Genomic DNA, 22,313 nt, shown 5'->3' with positions numbered 1-22,313 from the left:
CATCGTAGATGCCAGGCTTCAGCCTTTCAATTCATACCATGGGATATCAAGAAACGGCTCAAGACATTGGATGCTGCTAAGGCTATGGGTCCTGTCAAAATTTTGGCAATAGTGAGATGGTTCCAGTACAGCTACAACTCTGGCAAAGAAACATAGGAACAGGCATAGGCCATTCAACCCCTCAAGTCTGCTTCACCATTCATTATGTCATGGTTGATCATTGAGCTCAGTACCCTAATCCTGCTCTGTCCCATGTTCCTTAATCTTTTTAGCCCTAGGAACTGTGTCTATCTCTTACCTGAAAAAAAATCTAACTGATAATGTGGAAAATTGCTAGTTATATCCTGTACACAAATCTAGGGCAGCAATTGGTCTGGTAGGAATAGTTGTTTAGATTACTTACAGTGTGGAAACAGGCCCTTCAGCCCCAACAAGTCCACACCGACTCTCCGAAGAGCAACCCACCCAGACCCTTTCCCCTACATTACCCCTTCACCTAACACTACAGGCAATTTTGCATGACCAATTCACCTAACCTACACGTTTTTGGACTGTGGGAGGAAACCGGAGCACCCGGAGGAAACCCACGCAGACCCACTGGGAGAATGTGCAAATTCCACACAGGCAGATGCCTGAGGTGGGAATTGAACCCGGGTCTCTGGCACTGTGAGTCAGCAGTGCTAACCACTGTGCCGCCCCTATCAGTCTACTCTGGAGCAGAGCCAAAATGATGGAAAGGGTCAACGACAAGTGGCATTTGCAAAGGAATAGCCTACTTAAAGATGCTCATGATGGGTTCTGCCAAGATTCTTGGCTGTTGGGTGGCATGATGCTCAGTGGTTAGCACTTTTTAAAAATCATTCACAGGATGAGAGCATCACTGGTTAGGACAGCATTTATGGCTCATCCCTAGTTGCCCAGAGGGCTAAGAGTCAGTCACATTGCTAGAGTCACATTTAGGCCAAACCAGATAAAGATTGCAGTTTTCCTCCCTATAGGGCATTAATGAACCAGATGGATTTTTCCAATAATCAACAATGGTTTCATGGTCATCATCAGACTCTTAATTCCAGATTTTTATTAAATTAAAATTCCACCGTCTATCATGGTGGGATTTAATCCCAGGTACTCTGAACCTTACTTGGGTCCCTTGATTACAGGTCAGTTGTAATACCACGAGGCTATTAGCTCCCCACTGCTGCCTCACAGCACCTGGGATCTGCGTTTGAATTCCAACATTGGATGACTATCTGTGTGGAGTTTGCATGGATTTCTATCCTGAGCTCCAGTTTCCCCTCTCAGTCAAGCTGGCAAAGGTTCAGAAGAGATTAACCAGGATGTTGCCAGGTATGGGAAGTTTGAGTTATAAAGAAAGGCTGGGACATTTTTTATTGGAGCGTAGGAGGTTGAGAGGCGATCTGATAGAAGTTTATAAAATAATGAGAGGTATAGATGGTAGTTGTCTTTTTCCTAGGATGGGGGATTTCAAGACTAGGTGAGAGGAGAGAGATTTAAAAAAAAGACATGGGGGGCAAATTTTTTACGTAGAAGGTGCTTCACTATTGGAATGAACTTCCTGAGAAAGTGGTGGATGTGGGTACAATTCAAAGTTTAAAAGACATTTGGATAAATATGTGAATAAGAAAGGTTTGGTTTTGAAATGGGCCAGGCGCAGGCAGGTGGGACTTGTTTAGTTTGGGATTATGTTCAACATGGACTAGTTGAACTGAAAGATCTATTTCTATGCTGTATGACTCTATGTAGGTTCGGTGGATTGGCTGTGCTAAATTGTCCATAGTGTCCAAGGTTAGGCAGATTAGCCATAGGAAATGTGAGGTAACGGAGCTAGGGAAGGGTAATGCAGATTCGAAGCATTGAATGGCCTCTCTTAACACGATAGGGATTCTGTGATTCTACAACTCTACTTTTATTGCAGCCTTGGTCCAAATATGAACAAAAGAGCCAAACTCCATAAGTAAGAGTAACACTTGAGACATCAACGCAGCATTTGACTGAGTATGACATAACGGAGTTCTAGCAAAACTGGAATCACTGTAAATCGGGGGGAAAACTCTCTGCTGGTTGGAACTCATTCCTGATGTAAGGTTTATGCTCGAAATGTCAATTCTCCTGCGTCTCGGATGCTGCCTGATTGGCTGTGCTTTTCCAGCACCACACTCATTGACTCTGATCTCCAGTCCTCACTTTCTCCTGATTGGAGTCATGCCTTACATCTCTGCAGGAGGTCCTGAGGACTTTTTTTACATCAACCTGTACAGGGGTATCATGCACACCACTGGAACAGTTTGGATTTGAACCCAGGCTTCCTGGCTCTGAGCTAGGGACACTGCCACTCCAACACAGAAGCTAGCAAGCATCCCAGAGAAATGTTCTGAACATCCTGTTCAGAGATGTTATTACACGCCTCAAGAACAAATGGGGCTTGAACTAGGCCCTCCTGGTTGAGAGGTACGGGCACTACCACAGTACCACAAGAGCTCTCAGGCATTACTGAGGATAATTTTAGGTACAGTGATCTACCACTGTTTCATTAATGGCATTCATTATTAGCTCAGAAGTTGGGATGTTCACACATGATTGCACCATGTTCAGCAACATACGAAGCCCCACATATACTATTGCAGTTTGTGTCCATATGCATCAAGACCTAGACAAAATTCAGGCTTGGGTGTGATAAGTGGCAAGTGACATTTGCATAATTCAAGTGACCATCTCTAATTGAGAATTTAATCATCTCCCCTTGATGATCAGTAGCATCACCACTGGTGAATGTCCCACTGCCAACGTCCTGGGAGTTACCACTGAGTAGAAAATGAACCCAATTGGCCATGTGAGTACTGTGGCCAGAAAAGGAGGCCAGAGACTCTGAATTCTGCAGTAACTCTCCTTTTATCTTCCCAATGTCTGTACACTATCAACAAGGTATAGTCAGGAGTCATGGGAGACTGATTCCAAGGTTAGATCTCATGGAATACAGAGAGAACTAGCCATTTGGATACAGAACTGGCTCAAAGGTAGAGACAGAGGGTGGTGATGGAGGGTTGTTTTTCAGACTGGAGGCCTGTGACCAGTGGAGTGCCACAAGGATTGGTGCTGGGTCCTCTACTTTTTGTCATTTACATAAATGATTTGGATGCGAGGATAAGAGGTACAGTTAAGTTTGCAGAAGACACTAAAATTGGAGGTGCAGTGGGCAGCGAAGAGATTACCTCTGATTACAAAAGGATCTGGACCAGATGGGCCAATGGGCTGAGAAGTGGCAGATGGAGTTTAATTCAGATAAATGTGAGGTGCTGCATTTTGGGAAAGCAAATCTTAGCAGGACTTATACACTTAATGGTAAGGTCCTAGGGAGTGTTGCTGAACAAAGAGACCTTGGAGTGCAGGTTCATAGCACCTTGAAAGTGGAGTCTCAGCTAGATAGGATAGTGAAGAAAGCATTTGGTATGCTTTCCTTTATTGGTCAGAGTATTGAGTACAGGAGTTGGGAGGTCATGTTGCGGCTGTACAGGACATTGGTTAGGCCACTGTTGGAATATTGCTTGCAATTCTGGTCTCCTTCCTATCGGAAAGATGTTGTGAAATTTGAAAGGGTTCAGAAAAGATTTACAAGGATGTTGCCAGGGTTGGAGGATTTGAGCTACAGGGAGAGGCTGAACAGGCTGGGGCTGTTTTCCTTGGAGCGTCGGAGGCTGAGGGGTGACCTTATAGAGATTTACAAAATTATGAGGGTCATGGATAGGATAAATAGGCAAAATATTTTCCCTGGGGTCGGGGAGTCCAGAACTAGAGGGTTTAGGGTGAGAGGGGAAAGATATTAAAGAGACCGAAGGGGCAACGTTTTCATGCAAAGGGTGGTATGTGTATGGAATGAGCTGCCAGAGGAAGTGGTGGAGGCTGGTACAATTGCAGCATTTAAGAGGCATTTGGATGGGTATATGAATAGGAAGGGTTTGGAGGGATATGGGGTGGGTGCTGGCAGATGGGACTAGATTGGGTTGGGATATCTGGTCAGCATGGACAAGTTGGACCAAAGGATCTTTTTCCATGCTGTACATCTCTATGACTCTGAGTGTGATGGAACACTCTGCATTTGCCTAGATGAATACTTCTCCAAACAAACGGAGGAAGCTTGACACCATCTAGGACAAAGTAAGCTGCATGATTGCCACTGCCTCTATTGTTCACTACTCCTACGATTGACATATAGTCTGTATCGTGTACAAAGTATACTGCAGAAACTCAACAAGGCTTCTTAGAAGCACCTTCCAAACCCACAACCTTCACCCCCTATATAGGTGAGGGCAGATTCTTTGAGGACGTAACGAAAAAGACTGAGGGCAGAGTGGTAGACATTATTTACATGGACTTCAGTAAAGCCTTTGACAAGGTTCCACATGTAGTGTGATTAATATCACACACAATATCACATGTAGTCGCCTCAGGCGACTGACTGTGTGGAGTTTGCACGTTCTCCCCGTGTCTGCGTGGGTTTCCCCCGGGTGCTCCGGTTTCCTCCCACAGTCCAAAGATGTGCAGGCCAGGTGAATTGGCCATGCTAAATTGCCCATAGTGTTAGGTAAGGGGTAAATGTAGATGTAGGGGTATGGGTGGGTTACGCTTCGGCGGGGGCGGTGTGGACTTGTTGGGCTGAAGGGCCTGTTTCCACACTGTAAGTAAGTAATCTAATCTAATCTAATCTAATCTAGTAAAATTTGGTCACATGGGATTCAGGGAGAGCACATCAATTGGATACAAATTTAGCTTGATGTTAGGAGACAGGGTGATGGTGGAGAGTTGTTTTTCTGACTGGAGACCTGTGTCCAGTGGTGCACCATAGGGATTGGTGTTGTGTTCACTTGTTATTTATATGAATGATTTGGATGAGAATTTAGGAGGCATTGTTAGTAAGTTTGTGGATGACCCCAAACTTGGTGTTATAATTGATATTGAAGAAGGTAATCTAAGATTGCTAAGGGACCTTGATTAATTGGACCAATGGATTGAGGAATGGCAGTTGGAGTTTAATTTGAATAAATACAAGATATTGCATTTTGGTAAAACAAACCAGAGCAGAACTTACACAGTTTATGGAAAGGCCCTGGGGTTCAGGTACATAATTCTTTGAAAGTTGTGTCATAGGTAAACAAGGTTGTTAAGAAGGTGTTTAGCACACTTGCCTTCATTGCTCAGACCATTGAGTATAAGAGTTGGGATGCCATGTTGAAGTTGTAAATGACATTGGTGAGGGCACTTCTGGAGTACTGTATATAGTTCTGGTCGTCATGCTATAGGAAGGATATTATTAAATTGGAGACGATTTATAAGATTTACCAGGAAATTGTTGGGATGGGGGCAGGGTGTGGAAGGGGTTGTGTTCTGAGGTGACTCTGGCGCATAAGAAGTTGAGGGATTGCCTTATAAAGGTTTATACACCACGATGTGGGGCATAGATAAGGTGAATAGTAAAGGTGGGTGAGTTAAAATTATGCCCCCTAGTTTAGAAAGTGAAAGGAGAAGAATTTAAAAGGGACCTGAGGGGCACCTGTTTTACATGGGGTAGTTTGTACGTGGAATTAATTGCCAGAGGAAGGGATAGATGAAGGTACAGTTACCAACATTTAAAAGATACTTAGACACGTACAATGATAGGAGAGGTTTAGAGGGATATGTGCCAAACGCAGGTAAGTGGGCCTAGTTTAGTTTGGGAAACTTGGACAGCATGAACGAGAGGGACTGAAGGGTCGGCTTCTGTATGCCTGTTCCGTATGGCTGTTGATCTATGGGAACCTCTACAGTGTGGGGACAGGTCGTTTGGCCCAACAAGTCCACATCGACTTTCAGAGTATCCGGGTCCCTGGTGCTGTGAGGCAGCAGTGCTAACCACTGAGTCACCGTGCAAACCCAAACACACAATCCTAACCTGGCACAATATCACTGATTAATTGTTTGCTGGGTTTAAATCCTAGAACTCCCTCTCTAAAGGCACTGAAGTGTTGTCCTCATGCTGCAAGGACTCCAACAGTTCACCTCATCAAGGGCAATCAGGGATGAGCAATAAATGCTTGCTTAACCAGCTGTGCCACACCCATGAACGAACAATGGAAGTCCCTTTTTGTTCCATTAACTGGAAAACTTGTCCTATGATGTTGCAAAGTGATGTGTATGCAGTGGGTTTCCCCATGTAGAGACCTGGAATCATGCACCCCTGTTTGCTTCTGGTAAGAAAGAGTGAAATCTGGTCTGCTGTCTGTTGAATGGAGTCTCTCAGTGATCTATCTTATGCAACAGTGGACAGCGAGATGTTACAAAATCTCCAGCTCCCGCCTGGAAATGCCAGGCAGGCACAAAATAATTACTTGGGTCCCGTTTCCAGGCAAAGGTACTGTGATCCTTCCTATCGTGCAAGGTTGATGCTTAGAATTAGAGCCCTTTAACTGCTGTAAAATACGATTGTGTTTTATCACTTCTTTCCGGAACGTATTGTTGAAAAATAAGTGCATGTTTTACATACTTTCTCCTTTAGCAATTCAAGTAAAATATTTTGTGTTGAAAAGGGGCTGGTTAGCTCAGTTGGCTGCATGGCTGGTTTGCATTGCAGATTAATGATGACAACGTGGGGTTAATTTCTGTACTGGCTGAGATTACCAATAAAGTCCCATGTTCTTGACCTCACCCCTCACCTGAGGCATGGTAACCCTCTGGTTAACTCACCACCAGTCTTGTTGTCTAATGAGGGAGTAGCCCTATGGTCCTCTGAGACTATAGCAACTTTGCCTTTGTCTTTAACATTTTGGTGGGTTGTTTATACTAATGATTTCATGTATTAAAACCATTCTAATACTTCATTCACTTTACTTGCAGGTATCCAACATCTTGTGTCAAAATAGCTGTTTCATTAACAGTCACTAACTCTACCAGTGCATCGTGCTTACAGAATAGATTTTCCTACGCGAGGACTTCATTTTCGAGGATTTCTAGAAGACTTCCTTGTCCAGAGATCAGCAATTATATAACCTCAGATGGATTTGAACTAACTTGGTACAGGGTAAAGAAACTATAATGTAGTACCTTTATGCTTAATATTTTCTAGTTTACTGATGTAAGGTGCTGCATCATCTAAAGCAATTTAGGCACGAGTCAAGAGTGGGCTGGATTACTCACCACTTGCCTGGATGAGTGCAGCTCATCCTTCCGGGAGCTAGCAACCTGCTTGATCACCCTCTTTAACTTTTCACTCCCTCCACCACCATTGAATGATGCTTGCAGTATGTGCCAGTCTACAAGATGCACCAACACTCTTCCAACAAAACCTTGCAAATTGGATGTGGCACGGTGGCACAGTGGTTAGCACTGCTGCCTCTCAGCGCCAGAGACCTGAGTTCAATTCCCGCCTCAGGCGACTGACTGTGTGGAGTTTGCACATTCTTCCCGTGTCTGCGTGGGTTTCCTCCGGGTGCTCCGGTTTCCTCCCACAGTCCAAAGATGTGCAGGTCAGGTGAATTGGCCATGCTAAATTGTCTGTAGTGTTAGGTAAGGGGTAAATGTAGGGGTATGGGTGGGTTGCGCTTCGGCGGGGCGGTGTGGACTTGTTGGGCCGAAGGGCCTGTTTCCACACTGTAAGTAATCTAATCTAATCTAATCAAGAAGAGGTAGGGCCTCAGGTGACTGGGAATGTCGCTGCTCACAAGATCTCCTCCAAACTGCATACAGTCCTGCTTTTGAACTAAGGCCTGGGTTTCTGCTCTTGAGGCAGCTCCTCAGAGCTAGAAAATCTCAGCAGGAGCTCTGTCCCAGGGAGGGGAGAGCAGATTGGAGTCAGGCTCGTCATTCCTGGCTGCAGATTGGTAGTGGCCACAAAATCTGCCACGTGATGAGGCAGATTGCTTTAAAAAGTCTGCCTCAGTTCTCGGGGACATTGCCTAAGCTATTTTGTTAAATACTTGGTCCTGTAGGCCTCAGTCCTCACATTGATTCACAGCCCCACATCATGGCATTGTGGTGATGTCACTGGAACAGCTATGGGGACGTAGGTTCAAATCTGACCACGTTAGCTGGTAGAACTTGAATTTATTTAAGGTATTGAATCAATGATTCATTTCAGTTGTTTCAGTGAAACTCTCTTTGATTATCATAAACGCGCTCTTGGTTTACTAATACCTTGCAGGTCAGGAAATCTATCATCCTTGTCTGACCTAATCTACGTATGACTCTAAACCTAGTTGTAGTGATGTAGTTGACTTTTGATGACTCTCTGAAATGGCCCTTCAAGTCATTCACCTCAAGGATAGTTAGCAATATGCTGTCTTGGTGACACACACGAGTCATGAAGTAATAAAGAATAATAAAACACCTCTCTTACTTGTATCCTGTGCACCACCCCTGTCCCACCACATGTCCATCATGCTAAGTCACCCAGAATCTAATGTGGCAGATCTCAGGAGCTATGCTGAAATACAATAAAGGTCTACATATTTATTACAGACATCAGTATATTTTTTAAAAAATAACTTTTCATTAGAAAATCTTTTTCAATGCATTTCGATTCCCTGAAGTACTTAATCTGCTTAAAAAAAATGCATTTGGATTCATAACCCGCACAAAAGATTGCTAACTTTTTAATAACCCTTAAAGCTGTTAGTCAAACTCTGAACCCATTGTGATAGTTGGTATGTGTGGAAAGCCCTCATGTAGCAATAATACTATAATCTTATTCAAAGAGTTATATAAACGTACAGCTATTGAAACCAAAAGCACAGATTTCTTTACAAATCAGACTCAGGCAGAGTATCTTGTAATTTAAAAAAATTAGCATATCAAGCTTGGCTGTTCTACAGCCTTTATCTGCTATTTATGAGCATTGATTTCTGCTGTAAAAGATAGTAACATGCACATAATGAGATAAGATCTCTACTACAGCAAATGTTAGTTCTGTTTCAACTCCACACTGCAGTGAAATAGCCCTGCTGAGTTTGGGTTTCTTGCATTTGTCTGTTCTGACTGCCCCCTTCCCATTACAAGGAGCTGTCTGACCTGGTGGTACGACTTCCAAGTCTGGGTCCTGTCTGCCATTTTAAATCGTTCCTAAAATCTCCACAAAAAATTCACAACAAAAAAACAAAAAGGCTTGTGTTTCTTCTGTCACTATTGCTGAGTCAAACTCCGAGCATCTCCATCCCTAACTCTCCTCAGGTTGTCAGAATTGACTGTGGTGGTTCAGAAGGCAGCTTATCATGAACTTCTGAAAGGCAGTTAGGAGTGGACAATAAATGCCAGTTACACTAAAAATGTTCAAACCTATATTTTTTTTCAAAAAGGAAGCATACCTTTATAGCTGTGCTAAGAATACACTGAAACAGAACTGGGACAAGTACACTGCTTAGACTTACAATGGACATGTTCCCATTTTCGCATGTGGAAAGTCCCTGTTTGGGCTGGCACAAGGAAGTGCATAACATGTGTGAGAAAATGGTCTTTATTGTGTTTCTTGTCATTTAGTCTGATTTTTAAAAAAAATCAGACAGCAACATTAAACTCTGGCATTCAAAATAGAGGACCAAAAGGATGATGCGAAGAAAAATGACTCTGGAAGCATTCTGTGTCCACATTAGAGTCATAGAGATGTACAGCACAGAAACAGACCCTTCGGTCCAACTCCTCGGTGCCAATCGGATATCCCAATCCAATCTAGTCCCACCTGCCAGCACTCAGCCCATATCCCTCCAAACCTTTCCTATTCATATACCCATCCAGATGCTTTTTAAATGTTGCAGTTGTACCAGCCTCCACCACTTGCGCTGGCAGCTCATTCCATACACGTACCACCGTCTGCATGAAAAAGTTGCCCCTTCGGTCTCTTTAATATCTTTCCCCTCTCACCCTAAACCTATGCCTTCAAGTTCTGGACTCCCCCACCCCAGGGAAAAGACCTTGCCCATTTACCCTATCCATGCCCCTCATGATTTTGTAAACCTCTATAAGGTCACCCGTCATCCTTCAATGCTCAAAGGAAAACAGTCCTAGCCTATTCAATATCTCCCTATAGCTAAAATCTTCCAACCCTGGCAACATCCTTGTAAATCTTTTCTGAACCCTCTCAAGTTTCACAACATCTTTCCAATAGGAGGGAGACCAGAATTGCACACAATATTCCAACAGTGGCCTAACTAATGTCCTGTACAGCCACTACATGACCTCCCAACTCCTGTACTCAATCCTCTGACCAATGAAGGAAAGCATACCAAACGCCTTCTTCACTATCCTATCTATCTGCGACTCCACTTTCAAGGAGCTATGAACCAGGTCTCTGTTGTTCAGCAACACTCCCGAGGATCTTACCATTAAGTGTATAAATGTATAAGTATAAGATTTGCTTTCCCAAAATGCAGCACCTCACATTGATTTAAATTAAACTCCATCTGCGACTTGTCAGCCTGCCAGCACTTGGCCCATATCCTGTTCTTGGGCCTCTGCTCTTTGTAGTTTTTATAAATGACTTGGATGAGGAGATAGTGCCGTCGATAGTATCAAGGGCTATTGCAGGCTGCAGCGTGACATAGACAGGATGCAGAGCTGGGTTGAGAAATGGAGTTCAATCTGGATAAATGCGAAGTGATGCATTTCGGAAGGTCGAACTTGAATGATGAATATAGGATTAAAAGACAGGATTCTTGAAAGTGTGGAGGAACAGAGGGATCTGGGTGTGCAAGTACATATATCCTTCAAAGTTGCCACCCAAGTGTCTAGGGTTGTTAAGAAAGCATATGGTGTTTTGGCTTTCATGAACAGGGGCCTCGAGTTTAAGAGCCGCGAGGTTTTGCTACAGCTCTACAAGTCCCTGCTGAGACCACACTTGGAATATTGTGTCCAGTTCTGGTCGCCCTACTATAGGAAAGATACAGAGGCTTTGGAGAGGGGTGCAAAGAAGGTTTACCAGGATGCTGCCTGGACTGGAGGGCTTGCCTTATGAAGAAAGGTTGAAAAAGCTCGGACTTTTCTCTCTGGAGAGAAGGAAGAAGTGAGGAGACCTGATCGAGGTATACAAGATAGTGAGAGGGATAGATAGAGTCAATAGCCAGAGCCTCTTCCCCAGGGCAGGATTGACAGGTACGAGGGGTCATAGTTTTAAGATATTAGGGGAAAGGTATAAAGGAGACGTCAGAGGTAGGCTCTTTACGCAGAGAGTTGTGAATGCATGGAATGTGTTGCGAGCGGTGGCGGTGGAAGCAGAGTCATTAGGGACATTTAAGCGACTGCTGGACATGCACATGGATAGCTGTGAGTTGAGGGGTGCGTAGGTCAAGTTATTATATTTTACATTAGAATTAAATCTCAGCACAACATCGTGGGCCAAAGGTCTGTTCTGTGCTGTACTTTTCTATGTTCTATCCCTTAACCCTTCTTATTCATATACCGATCTAGATGCCTTATAATGCTGCAATTGGACCAGCCTCCACCACTTCCTTTGTCAGCTCGTTCCATACACGTACCACCCTCTGAATGAAACTTTGCCCATTAGGTCCCTTTTTATATCTTTCCTCTCTCATCCTAAACCTGTGCCCTCTAGTTCTGGACACCCCCACACCAGCGAAAATACTTTGTCTGTTGATCCTATCCATGCCCCTCATGATTTTGTAAACCTCTATAAGATCACCCCTCAGCCTCTGACGATCCAGGGAAAACAGCCCTAGCCTATTCACTCTCTCCCTATAGTTCAAATCCTCCGACTCTGGCAACGTCCTTGTAGATCTTCTCTGAACCCTTTCAAGTTTCACAACATTCTTCCAATAGGAGGGAGACCAGAATTGCATGCAGTATTCCAAAAGTGGCCGAACCAATGTCCTGTGCAGTCGCAACATGACCTACCAACTCCTATACTCAAAGGGAAATAGACCAAACGCCTTCTTCACTATCCTATCTACCTGCAACTCCACTTCCAAGGAACTATGAACCTACACTCCAAGGTCACTTTATTCAGCAATACCCCCAGGGCCTTACTATTAAGTGTATAAGTCCTGCTCTGATTTGCTTTGCCAAAATGCAGCATCTTGCATTTATCTAAATTAAGCTCCATCTGCCACTCCTCAGCCCATTGGCCCGTCTGATCAAGATCCCGTTGTAATCTGAGGTAACCTTCTTCGCTGTCCACAACACCTCCGATTTTGGTGTCATCTGCAAACTTGCTGACTACACCTCTTAAGCTCACATCTAAACCATTTATATAAATGACAAAAAGCAATGGCCCCATTACCGATCCTTGTGGCACTCCACTGGTCACAGGCCTCCAGTCTGAAAAGCAACCCTCCACCACCACCTTTTATCTTCCAACCTTGAACCACTTCTGTATCTAAATGATTAGTTCTCCTTGTATTCCATGAGATCTAACCTTGCTAACCTTGTCGAATGAATAGATCTCAACTACTGCTCTGCCCTCATCCATCCTCTTTGTTACTTCAAAAAACTCAACCAAGTTCGTGAAACTTGATTTCCCATGCACAAAGCCATGCTGACTATCCTTAATCAGTTCTTGCCTTACCAAATACATGTAAATCCTCAGGATTCCCTCCAGAAAAGTGCCTATCACCAATGTCAGGCTCACCAGTCTATAGTTCCCTGGCTTTTCCATACCACCTTTCTTAGATAATGTTACCATGTTAGCCAACCTCCAGTCTTCTGGTACCTCACTTGTGACAATCGATGATACAAATATCTCAGCAAGGGGCCCAGCAATCATTTCCCTAGCTTTCTTTTTGCCACAGAGTTTTAGGATACACCTGACCAGGTCCTGGGGATTTACCTACCTTTATGCATTTCAACACATCTAGCACCACCTCTGCTGTAATATGGACACTTTCAAGATGTCACTATTTATTTCCCCAAGTTCTCTATCTTCCATATCCTTCTCCACAGTAAACACTGATGCAAAAACTAGCTTAGTATCTTCCCTTCCACACATAGGTGGCCTTGCTGATCTTTAAGAGACCCTATTCTCTCTCTCGAGTTACCCTGTCATCCTTAATGTATTTGTAGAATCCCTTTGCTTTTTCCTTAACCCTGTTTGCCAAACGCTGACCTGTCCCCTTTTTGCCCTCCTGATTTCCCTCTTTAGTATGCTCCAACTGTTTTTATACTCTTCTAAGGATTCACTCAATCTCTGCTGTCTATCGCTGACATATGCTTCCTTCTTATTTTTAACCAAAACCTCAATTTCTCTCATCATCCAGCATTCCCTACACCTACCCGCCTTTTCTTTCACCCTAACAGAATATACTGTCTCTGGACTCTCGTTATTTCACTTCTGAAGGCTTTCCATTTTCCAGCTGTCCCTTTACCTGTGAACATCTGCCCCCAATCAGCTTTTGAAAGTTCTTGCTTAATACCGTCAAAATTAGCCTTTCTCCAATTTAGAACTTCAACTTTAAGATCTGGTCAGTCCTTTCCAGTCACTGTTTTAAAACTAATAGATTTATGGTCGCTCTCTAACTAAACCACTAATACTATGGTAGTCCCAAAATTAAAATCCCCTACCATAACCACCGTATTATTCTTACAGACAACTGAAATCTCCCCACCGCCCCGTGGCCCAATATTTCAACTCCCAATCCCACTCTGTTGAGGACATGCAGGTCCTGGGCCGCCTCCACCACTGCTCCCTCACAACCCGACGCCTGGAGGAAGAATGCCTCATCTTCTGCCTCGGAGCACTTCGACCCCAGGGCATCAATATGGACTTCACCAGTTCCCTCAATTCCTCTCCCCCTACCTTACCCCAGTTCCAACCTTCCAGCTCAATACCATCCTCATGACCTGTCCTTCCTACCTGCCAGCCTTCCTTCCCACACATCCATTCCACCCTCCTCTCTGACCTATCACCTTCATCCCCACCCCCATCCACCTATTGTACTCTTTGCTACTTTCTCCCCAGCCCCACCCCCCTCCTATTTATCTCCCCAACCTGGAGGCTCCATGCCTTCATCCCTGATGAAGGGCTTTTGCCCAAAACATCGATTTTCCTGCTCCTCATTGCTGCCTGACCTGCTGTGCTTTTCCAGTGCCACTTTCATCTCAACACAGAAAACTCCTGCAGTACCTGCCTACCTCTCCTACCTTTCCTGGAATTAACCCATCTGCCTGACTGTATCTGCAGCTTTTCTCCCATCCTGTAACTTCTATCAATCACATTCCCTTGCTCTTGTAAATCACTCATTGCCTCTAACTGTCACTCAACTGATCCATTCAATCTGATAGGATATGAAAAACTTTCATTGCAGACAATCCTCAGTAAAGTCTAAACTCCCACATCCCAACAAGAAGAGCATATCACTCTATTGAAGGCCATTTTTACTCCTTCACAATCTACAGACTCAGAAAATAGTGCCGTGTTAAAACACTGCTCCAGTGTTTTAATAACTTAATACTTATGGCTTATATTTTTAAAATTTAATCAAGAGACAGATCTCAATAAAACATGTAATCAAGAAAGAACCCACTCTACACACTATTGTAGATTTACAGCAAGGCTACACTTAAAGACTATGCATTTATCAGTTTCTGTGCTGTGACCTCTTCCATACAGGTTCCTCCAAGGTCAGCTGTGAATTTTTTAATATTTCCTAGACGCAGTCCGATGTCTAGAGATGCATGAATTCAAACACCAAAGTCAATACCTGCTCAGATTCACTGCTGTGTCAGTTAGCAGTGTGGGTTTATCTCTCTCTCTCTCCCTCTCTCTCACTGACCGTGTGCTGCCTTTTGTCTATCCTTCCCCCTTTTTAAAGTGCTATTTTTGGCTTTTTTCTCTAAAGTTCCAAAACAATGCAAAAGCATATAAAACAGTAATTGCTGCTCCTTGAATTCGAGGAAATTACATCCAACACCTAAAATACCTCAAAAAGGAGCAGCCTGTTATAACCATAATTTTAAATGAGGACTGAGACAAGTGAGCAGTAATCCCAATCAAAGGTTTATGGACGGCATGGTGGCACAGTGGTTAGCACTGCTACCTCACAGCGCCAGAGACCCGGGTTCAATTCCCGCCTCAGGCGACTCTCTGTGTGGAGTTTGCACATTCTCCCCGTGTCTGCGTGGGTTTCCTCCAGAATGCTCCGGTTTCCTCCCACAATCCAAAAATGTGCAGGTTAGGTGAATTGGCCATGCTAAATTGCCCGTAGTGTTAGGTGAAAGGGTAAATGTAGTGGAATGGGTCTGGGTGGGTTACGTTTCGGCGGGTCGGTGTGGACTTGTTGGGCCGAAGGACCTGTTTCCACACTGTTAGTATTCTAATCTAAAAAAGGTGAGAGACCACTTAAATATGCAAAAAGGGGTTCGTTACGCAATGAGATGTGTTTCACAGAAGAAAAGCTGAAGTAATAGGAGCCGCTGAGTTAAACCCATTTGTTTCATCCTTCAATGGTAGCCTACATCTCTCAGTTCCCTTTGCAGCCACTTCCATTAGGTGGAATGTGAGGCCTATTTATTAATGTCTGCGGAGGGATACTTGGAAAACTTTGCAGGAATGACTTTTGTACAATGGGGAAAGCATTAAAAGCAGCTCCTAGTGCTGCAAAATGTTCTTTTCATATTGCTAGTTCATCTGCATTGTCTTCTCCTTCAGCTTCCCTTTGTCTCTTCACCCCTCCCCTCTGCCCTTTTAAGGGCTTCCTTCCCAACAGGATAGTAGTTGTGTGAGGAAACTGGAGCAACCTTTGCACAGGAAGAATGTGCAAACTCCGTCCAGTTGCCCAAGGCTGAAATCGAACCTGCGTCCTTAGTGCTGCAAGACAGCAGTACTCACTACTATGCCACAATGCAAGCCATGATGTGTGCTGTGTGGCAGCACCTTCTCGACCATTCCTCTGAAATATTCCAGCCAGGACCAGCCATTTGAGCTTTGTGTTGGTGCGATCACTGATTGACCATCCTGCAATTCAGTTATTGTTAAAGAATAGACAGCACAATTTCCAAACTCCATCTAGTCTAAAATTTAAAATCCATAAATAGCCAAGGGCCTGTGTTATAAGTACATGCCACTGAATGTTTTGTGGACTTTTAGGGTCTCAACTGGATGCGAGTGAGGTGAAGGCTATTCTAACTGACCTTCAGCTGATGTAATGGTTCTTACTTCCCCATCTTTTATAGTTTCTCCCCCAAGAACTCCAAGGCTGCTTCTGCATGAGTAGGTTGAGGTTTGGGGCATCATTTCTTTGTGGCCAATCTTTCTCTGTTAATATTGACTTTGGTTGATGTGGATAGCAGTCAAGCCTAGGTAATGACATGAACACCATATAATAAAGGGAGAATGAACTAAACCATTCCATATTACATGAGAGTATTAGTGGCGTGAACACAGAAAAAGAAATGACGGAGGTGTTGGGTGGATTATTGGAAGTTACAAAAACAATTTCAGCCTGTGGAACATTGTGGTGAACGGTAAAACATGTATGCACAACAATGAGAAAAAGAAGTTCACCGTCTATTTGAAAGACATGCTTGGTCCCTTTTCATCTTCTGAGAGCTGGTGAGATCATGGAATTTGTTGTGGCACAGTTGTTGCTATGGAATTGGAACTGGCCTGCCTGCTTGCTGTGTTGCTGTCTCTGCAGCTTCATTGTGCCAAAATATTGATTTCCCCCTCTGCTTGCATTAACAAAAAAAATTTCATTGTCACACCTTTGCATGTGGGTGTTGTTTTGCCTTAAATTTCTAGCACCTGAATATTGCCTGACTTCACTCTTCTGAGTTCATCTGCTGTTGAAACCTTTATTCAAGCCTTTCTTAGATCTAGACTTAAATCAAACATGTAGTCATCAAAAAATCTGCTATCGCATCTTAACTCTCAGCGGGTCACATTTCCATTCTCCTATTTCATCTGTGCATTAGCTACTGGTCAAACACATCTTAAGTTGAAAATTCTCATCCTGCTTCTCAGATCCATTCGTAGCCTTTGCCGCCCACTCTCTGTGATCTACTCTTGATCTGCAGTCCTCTGAGACATCTGCACTCCTCAGATTTTGGCCTCTTTATAATTTCTTAAATTTTGGGTGGCTGTGCCTTCAGATGTGAGAGCCCCGAGCTCTGGAACTTGCCTCCCTTCAACTCTCTGCTTCTCTTTCCTACTTCAATGAACTCCTGAAAACCGAGCACTTTGTTTAAGCTTTTAATAACTGCTTATGTAACTCAGTCGCATACTTAATAGTCTTGTGAAGCACTTCGGAATGTTTCATTGCTTTAAAGATACTTTACAAATATGAGTTGTTTATATAAATTGTTCAGGTGACTTCTGCTAAGCTTTTCTCAGAGCAAGTGCATTTTACAATTCCTGCTGTGTTACTTTTAAAGGGAAACAATATCCACCCTAACAAGAACAACCAATTAATGGCTAGGATTTCAGATCAATTCGAGATTAACAAAAGGGAGGCACACATTTTGGCCTGCTGTTTATCCACACAGTGTGTCTATCACTGCAGGGCATCTGGATTTGTGAGCTTTGACTGTATCATTGTAATTGTGAATGATTCTATTTTTAGGATTGTAAACCTCTTTCAAATGGAGAAAAATATAAGTTCCATAAAAATGACCAGTACCTTACAATAACAAATGTGCAGCCATTGGATGGAGGAATCTACATCTGTGAACTGCAGTTTATGCATGATGGTTTACAGTACAGAACAGCAAGAACTATTGATTTTGATATTAAAGGTAATTTTGTGTTCCAAGGCAATACCTGCTTGTCTTGGATAAGTCATGTGAAATTTCTGAGTGAAAGTATTATGTTGTTATGATTTGATGGTACATTGGCTGTAAACTTTCAAATATTTTTAGCCTCTCATTCTTTTAGAATTCATCTTGATTACTTGCAAAGCAAATTATAAGCATTACCAGATCAAGTATCAGTTGCACACAACAGCATTTTTGCATGGCTGCCAACTACATCAGCATGACGGTACCCTTCAAATCCTACACATACCTTTGGTGTGCCTCTAAAAATTGCTCTGCTAGGAAATTGCAAAGATGGCAACACTAACAACTACATTTTTTTTTCTCATTCCCAAGACTAGCTACTTCAGCATTTCATTTGTTCTTTATTGAAGGTCACAAATGATTGTTAAATCAGAAGAAAAATGTACATGTTCTTATCTGAGAAAAGCTCTCTGATCTCTTTCACAAATATTTAAAATTCTAGAAAGCCCAAACACTTTAATGGATTACAAACACTTTTGAAAACCTGTTAAATAAGAAGTTAATCATTGGATGACACATGATGGACTCCAGACTATTTGTTTAACAAAAACAATAACACCATCTAGTGGAATAGATTAGCTATTTATCACCAGTTCATACTTTCTGACATTCTTGTTATAGCATAGTGGGATATTCAAAGATGTACTTTTCATTTATGTCCACAGAAAAGTGTAAAATAAAGCTTTTTGCTGCTGCTTATATCTGCAGATTACCAATCAAACATAGTTCTACCAAATTGTTTTCCTTGATCCGTTTGCTAAAAGGATGTTGTTGTTTCTACAGGCTGTAAAGCTGGTATTGGCCCAAATATTATACAACCAAAAAATGGTACAATTGAGCTTGAACCTGGTAAGTACTTTTTGAGAAATAGACAAAGCTACTTTTTGTCACACATCATGGCTATCTACTCCTCATCTAGCTCCTTCCTCATGCCTTTCTCCTACTCCCAGTGAAAGCCTGGATTGAATACTTATTATTATAATATTCAATGACTTAAAATTCCTGCTGATCATGACCATAGTCCAGGAGTGGCTGATTGTCAGGAAAATTCTGGGGATGACTTGTCAAAAGATTTTCCCATGACTGGCAAAACCGTAGATGTTCATTATTTTAGTTTGATAGAGCAAAGTGTTTTAGGTGCATGTTGGTGTCCTGTACCCTGATTGATCAGAGTTGAAGGAGTTAATGTCTTTTAAGGTAATGTTTGGAGGTGCTGTGCAACATCTCTTCCAATACCTTTGCCAGGTAGCTTGAATTGATGTTTTTCTATTCATGTATGGGGTGTGGGTATTGCTGTCTGGTTGATTACTCATTGCCCATCTCTAGTCACTGTTGAGATGAGTCGCCTTATTGAACTGCTGCAGTTCATTTGCTGTAGATAGACCAACAATGCTGTTACTGAGAGTTCCAGAATTTTGACCCAGCAACGTCAAAGAAATGGCAATACATTTCAAAGTCAGGATTGTGTGTTATTATAGATGGTAATGGTTGTGTATTTGGTAGATGCTATCTGAAGAGCTTTATTGAATTTCTACAGTGCATCTTGTAGATGGTACACACTGTTACTAGCAGTGCTGATGGAGGGGGTGAATATTTGTGAGATGCTAATTGTTGAGTACCTAAAGACTTTGCTTTTTTGTTTGCATCATTGTAATCACATCTATCTTCTAGAATGTCAGGAAATTGTTCACTAAAAAAAATTGGTGAATACCTCAGTTATCACGGCCACATTATTATATCATGTCTCAGACCCTAGTGAATTAAATGTTCTGGGATTCAAGATACATTGCATTTTTTTGTGCTTTTCTGTTTGGATCAGGAACATGGTTTTTGCATTCCATCACCTTATTCGCAGCATTAGTTTGCATGTTTTTAAGGTGGAAAATTTACTTTAACAGGGGTTCATATGAAGTAATTGTATTCTTCCATGATTAACATGTAGTTGATACAATGAACAAATACCATGAGGATTGTTTCTGGGATGTTGAGACCAATGTAAGTCAAATAGCTTGCTGTGCTATAACATGTTGAATTTCCTTTGGGGAAGCAGCCCTCTCAAAGAGTACCACCAACTGACAGTAAATGAAGCACTTGCATTGAAACCAGACTTCGAACAAAAAAACCCACATATTGGTCTGAAATCCTTTAAAGCAGCAAATAACACAGCTTATACCCTACAAATTGATGACTGCTCTTCCTCCTTGTGAAGGCACATTCTCCACCACCCCTCCCCTCCCCCCACCCCAGTTGATTACAAACATTACCAACTACAACTTTAATTTTATAAAATTGCATTGTACTTCTTTGCCTCAGACTACCACACACAGGCAGCAGAGGGAGTCAGCTGTGCCTGTTGTATGCTGACTATTGGTCAGGCAAACTGAACTCAGTGAAAAATCACACAACACCAGGTTACAGTCCAACAGGTTTAATTGGAAGCACACTTCCAATTAAACCTGTTGGACTATAACCTGGTGTTGTGTGATTTTTAACTTTGTACACCCCAGTCCAACACCAGCATCTCCAAATCATGAACTCAGTGAAATTGTCTTTTTGACATCTGTTGCCAATAGCCAGTTTTAGTAGCCATGAGGAAAAGATTGCCAAACAAGATCTTAACAATCCAACTCTAAATGTGGCGCCCAAGCTGCAAAACTGGCTGATATCCAGTCAAGAAAATAAAATTTAATGTTACAACTGTGTAAGACAGCTGTGAAATCACAAAACTGGAAATTATGTGAGGGGACAGGTTGTTGATTTAGCACATAGAGAACACCAGGAAATGTCAAAACCAATGGTACAAAATTGAGTGTTTGATGTCAAACAATTGCAATGTCAAATCTTTGTGATCATCTCATAAAGTCTGAGCTATTTCTAGGAGAATGGATTAAAGTTGTGAGGTTCAGTCCATATATTACACAGATAAGGGGTTTGTTTTATGAAGAGAGATTGAGCAGTTTAGGTCTATACTGTCTAGAGTTTAGAAAATTGAGTAGAGATCTAATTGAGGTATGTAAGATGTTAAAGGGATTGACAAAGTAGAGTAGAAAGGATGTTTTTACATATGGGGAAATGAGAGGTCATAGTTGGAAGATAAGGAGTAGCAGATTTAAAACAGATGAGGAGAAATTGATTCTCTCAAAGGGATATAAATTTGTGGGACTCAGTACCCCACCGTACAGTGGAATCTGGGACACTGAATACATTTAGACAGACAGATTAGCAATGGGGTTAGATTAGATTACTTACAGTGTGGAAATAGGCCCTTCGGCCCAACAAGTCCACACTGACCAGCCAAAATGCAACCCACCCAGACCCATTCCCCTACACCTAACACTACGTGCAATTTAGCATGGCGAATTCACCTCACCTGCACATTCTTTTTGGACTGTGGAAGGAAACCAGAGCACATGGGAGAATGTGCAAACTCCACACAGTCAATCACTTGAGGCAGGAATTGAACCCGGGTCTCTGGAGCTGTGAGGCAACAGTGCTAACCACTGAGCCACCATGCTCTTATGGAGATCAGACAGGAAAGTGATGTTGAGGCGAAGATGAGATCAACCATGATTGTATTAAATTATAGAGCAGGCTCAAAGGGCCGAATTGTCAATTTCTGCTCCTAGTTCTTATGTTCTTATGAAGTTGGAATTGAATCTGCAGATTTGCCCACTAGTGAAGACCTGCCAGTTGTCACAAATGACTAGAGCAAATGTGGTGGAAATAGTTATGTCTGTTTCAATGAAAGCAGTAAACATGTAGCTCCACCATATTTCTAACTTGCTTGAATCCTTCATAAAGTGAGAGGTGTCAGTGGATCCCCGTTCAGCAATGCTACGTTCAGTAAATGGGCAAACAGCCTGGGCTGGACTCATTAAAATATTAAACTCCCTTGCTGACCAACTAAGGTCAAGAGATTTATGGGTACCTTGAAAACAAACATGCTTACAGCTATAGCTAAGAGCAAATTATGAAGGCAAGAGCACGATCACTTTGTCCACAATTACAATATAACATTTCATTTGATTTCTGGAAAGCCTCTATCTTTGTATATCATATGTATATCTTTGCACATATCTTTGTATATCATATGTATATGTATCTTCCTGAGCTACTCTGTGGAGCAAATGATCAGCATTTTAGGTGAAGGAGATGCATGCAAACGTTAGTGTTATAACCTGTAACCATATTTCAATCTCTTCCTCATTAGAATTCCAAACTTTATTCTATTCATAAGTTGAAATTTCCTCTATTTAATAGAATGTAGATTTTTCTCTGAGATAATTTTGTCTAACTTTGTTCAGGTCAAGATGCTTTTAACATTGATGCAGTTCCAACTTTTCATTGTGGTGAATAAGAATGTTTGTGTTTTGTTTGTGCAGGATCAAAATTGAACTTATCTTGCACAGCGTATACGGGATATTGTGATCCTTCCATAACATTAATTTATTGGCTAATAAATAATACGTTTATTGAAGACTATTTCAGTGACTATCAAGTTGAATATAGGTATGCAGTTGTTATTTTATCAGGATTTACATGAGTGTATAATT

At 42.3% G+C, this 22,313-nt stretch overlaps 1 protein-coding gene across 1 annotated transcript in view; it reads left to right on the top strand.

The window, feature by feature from the left end:
- LOC140481693 (uncharacterized) overlaps positions 1–22,313 on the top strand; it is a 156,644-nt gene that overhangs the window by 31,524 nt on the left and 102,807 nt on the right. Inside the window, exons 6-9 of the mRNA XM_072578268.1 lie at positions 6,886–7,069; positions 17,547–17,718; positions 18,544–18,609; positions 22,143–22,269. Coding sequence (XP_072434369.1) covers positions 6,886–7,069; positions 17,547–17,718; positions 18,544–18,609; positions 22,143–22,269 — 549 coding nt within the window. The remainder of the gene's footprint in view (positions 1–6,885; positions 7,070–17,546; positions 17,719–18,543; positions 18,610–22,142; positions 22,270–22,313) is intronic.

The sequence above is a fragment of the Chiloscyllium punctatum genome, chromosome 9 (genome assembly GCF_047496795.1).
Source record: "Chiloscyllium punctatum isolate Juve2018m chromosome 9, sChiPun1.3, whole genome shotgun sequence".
NCBI lineage: Eukaryota > Metazoa > Chordata > Chondrichthyes > Orectolobiformes > Hemiscylliidae > Chiloscyllium > Chiloscyllium punctatum.
This window is presented reverse-complemented; position numbering and strand designations above follow the sequence as displayed.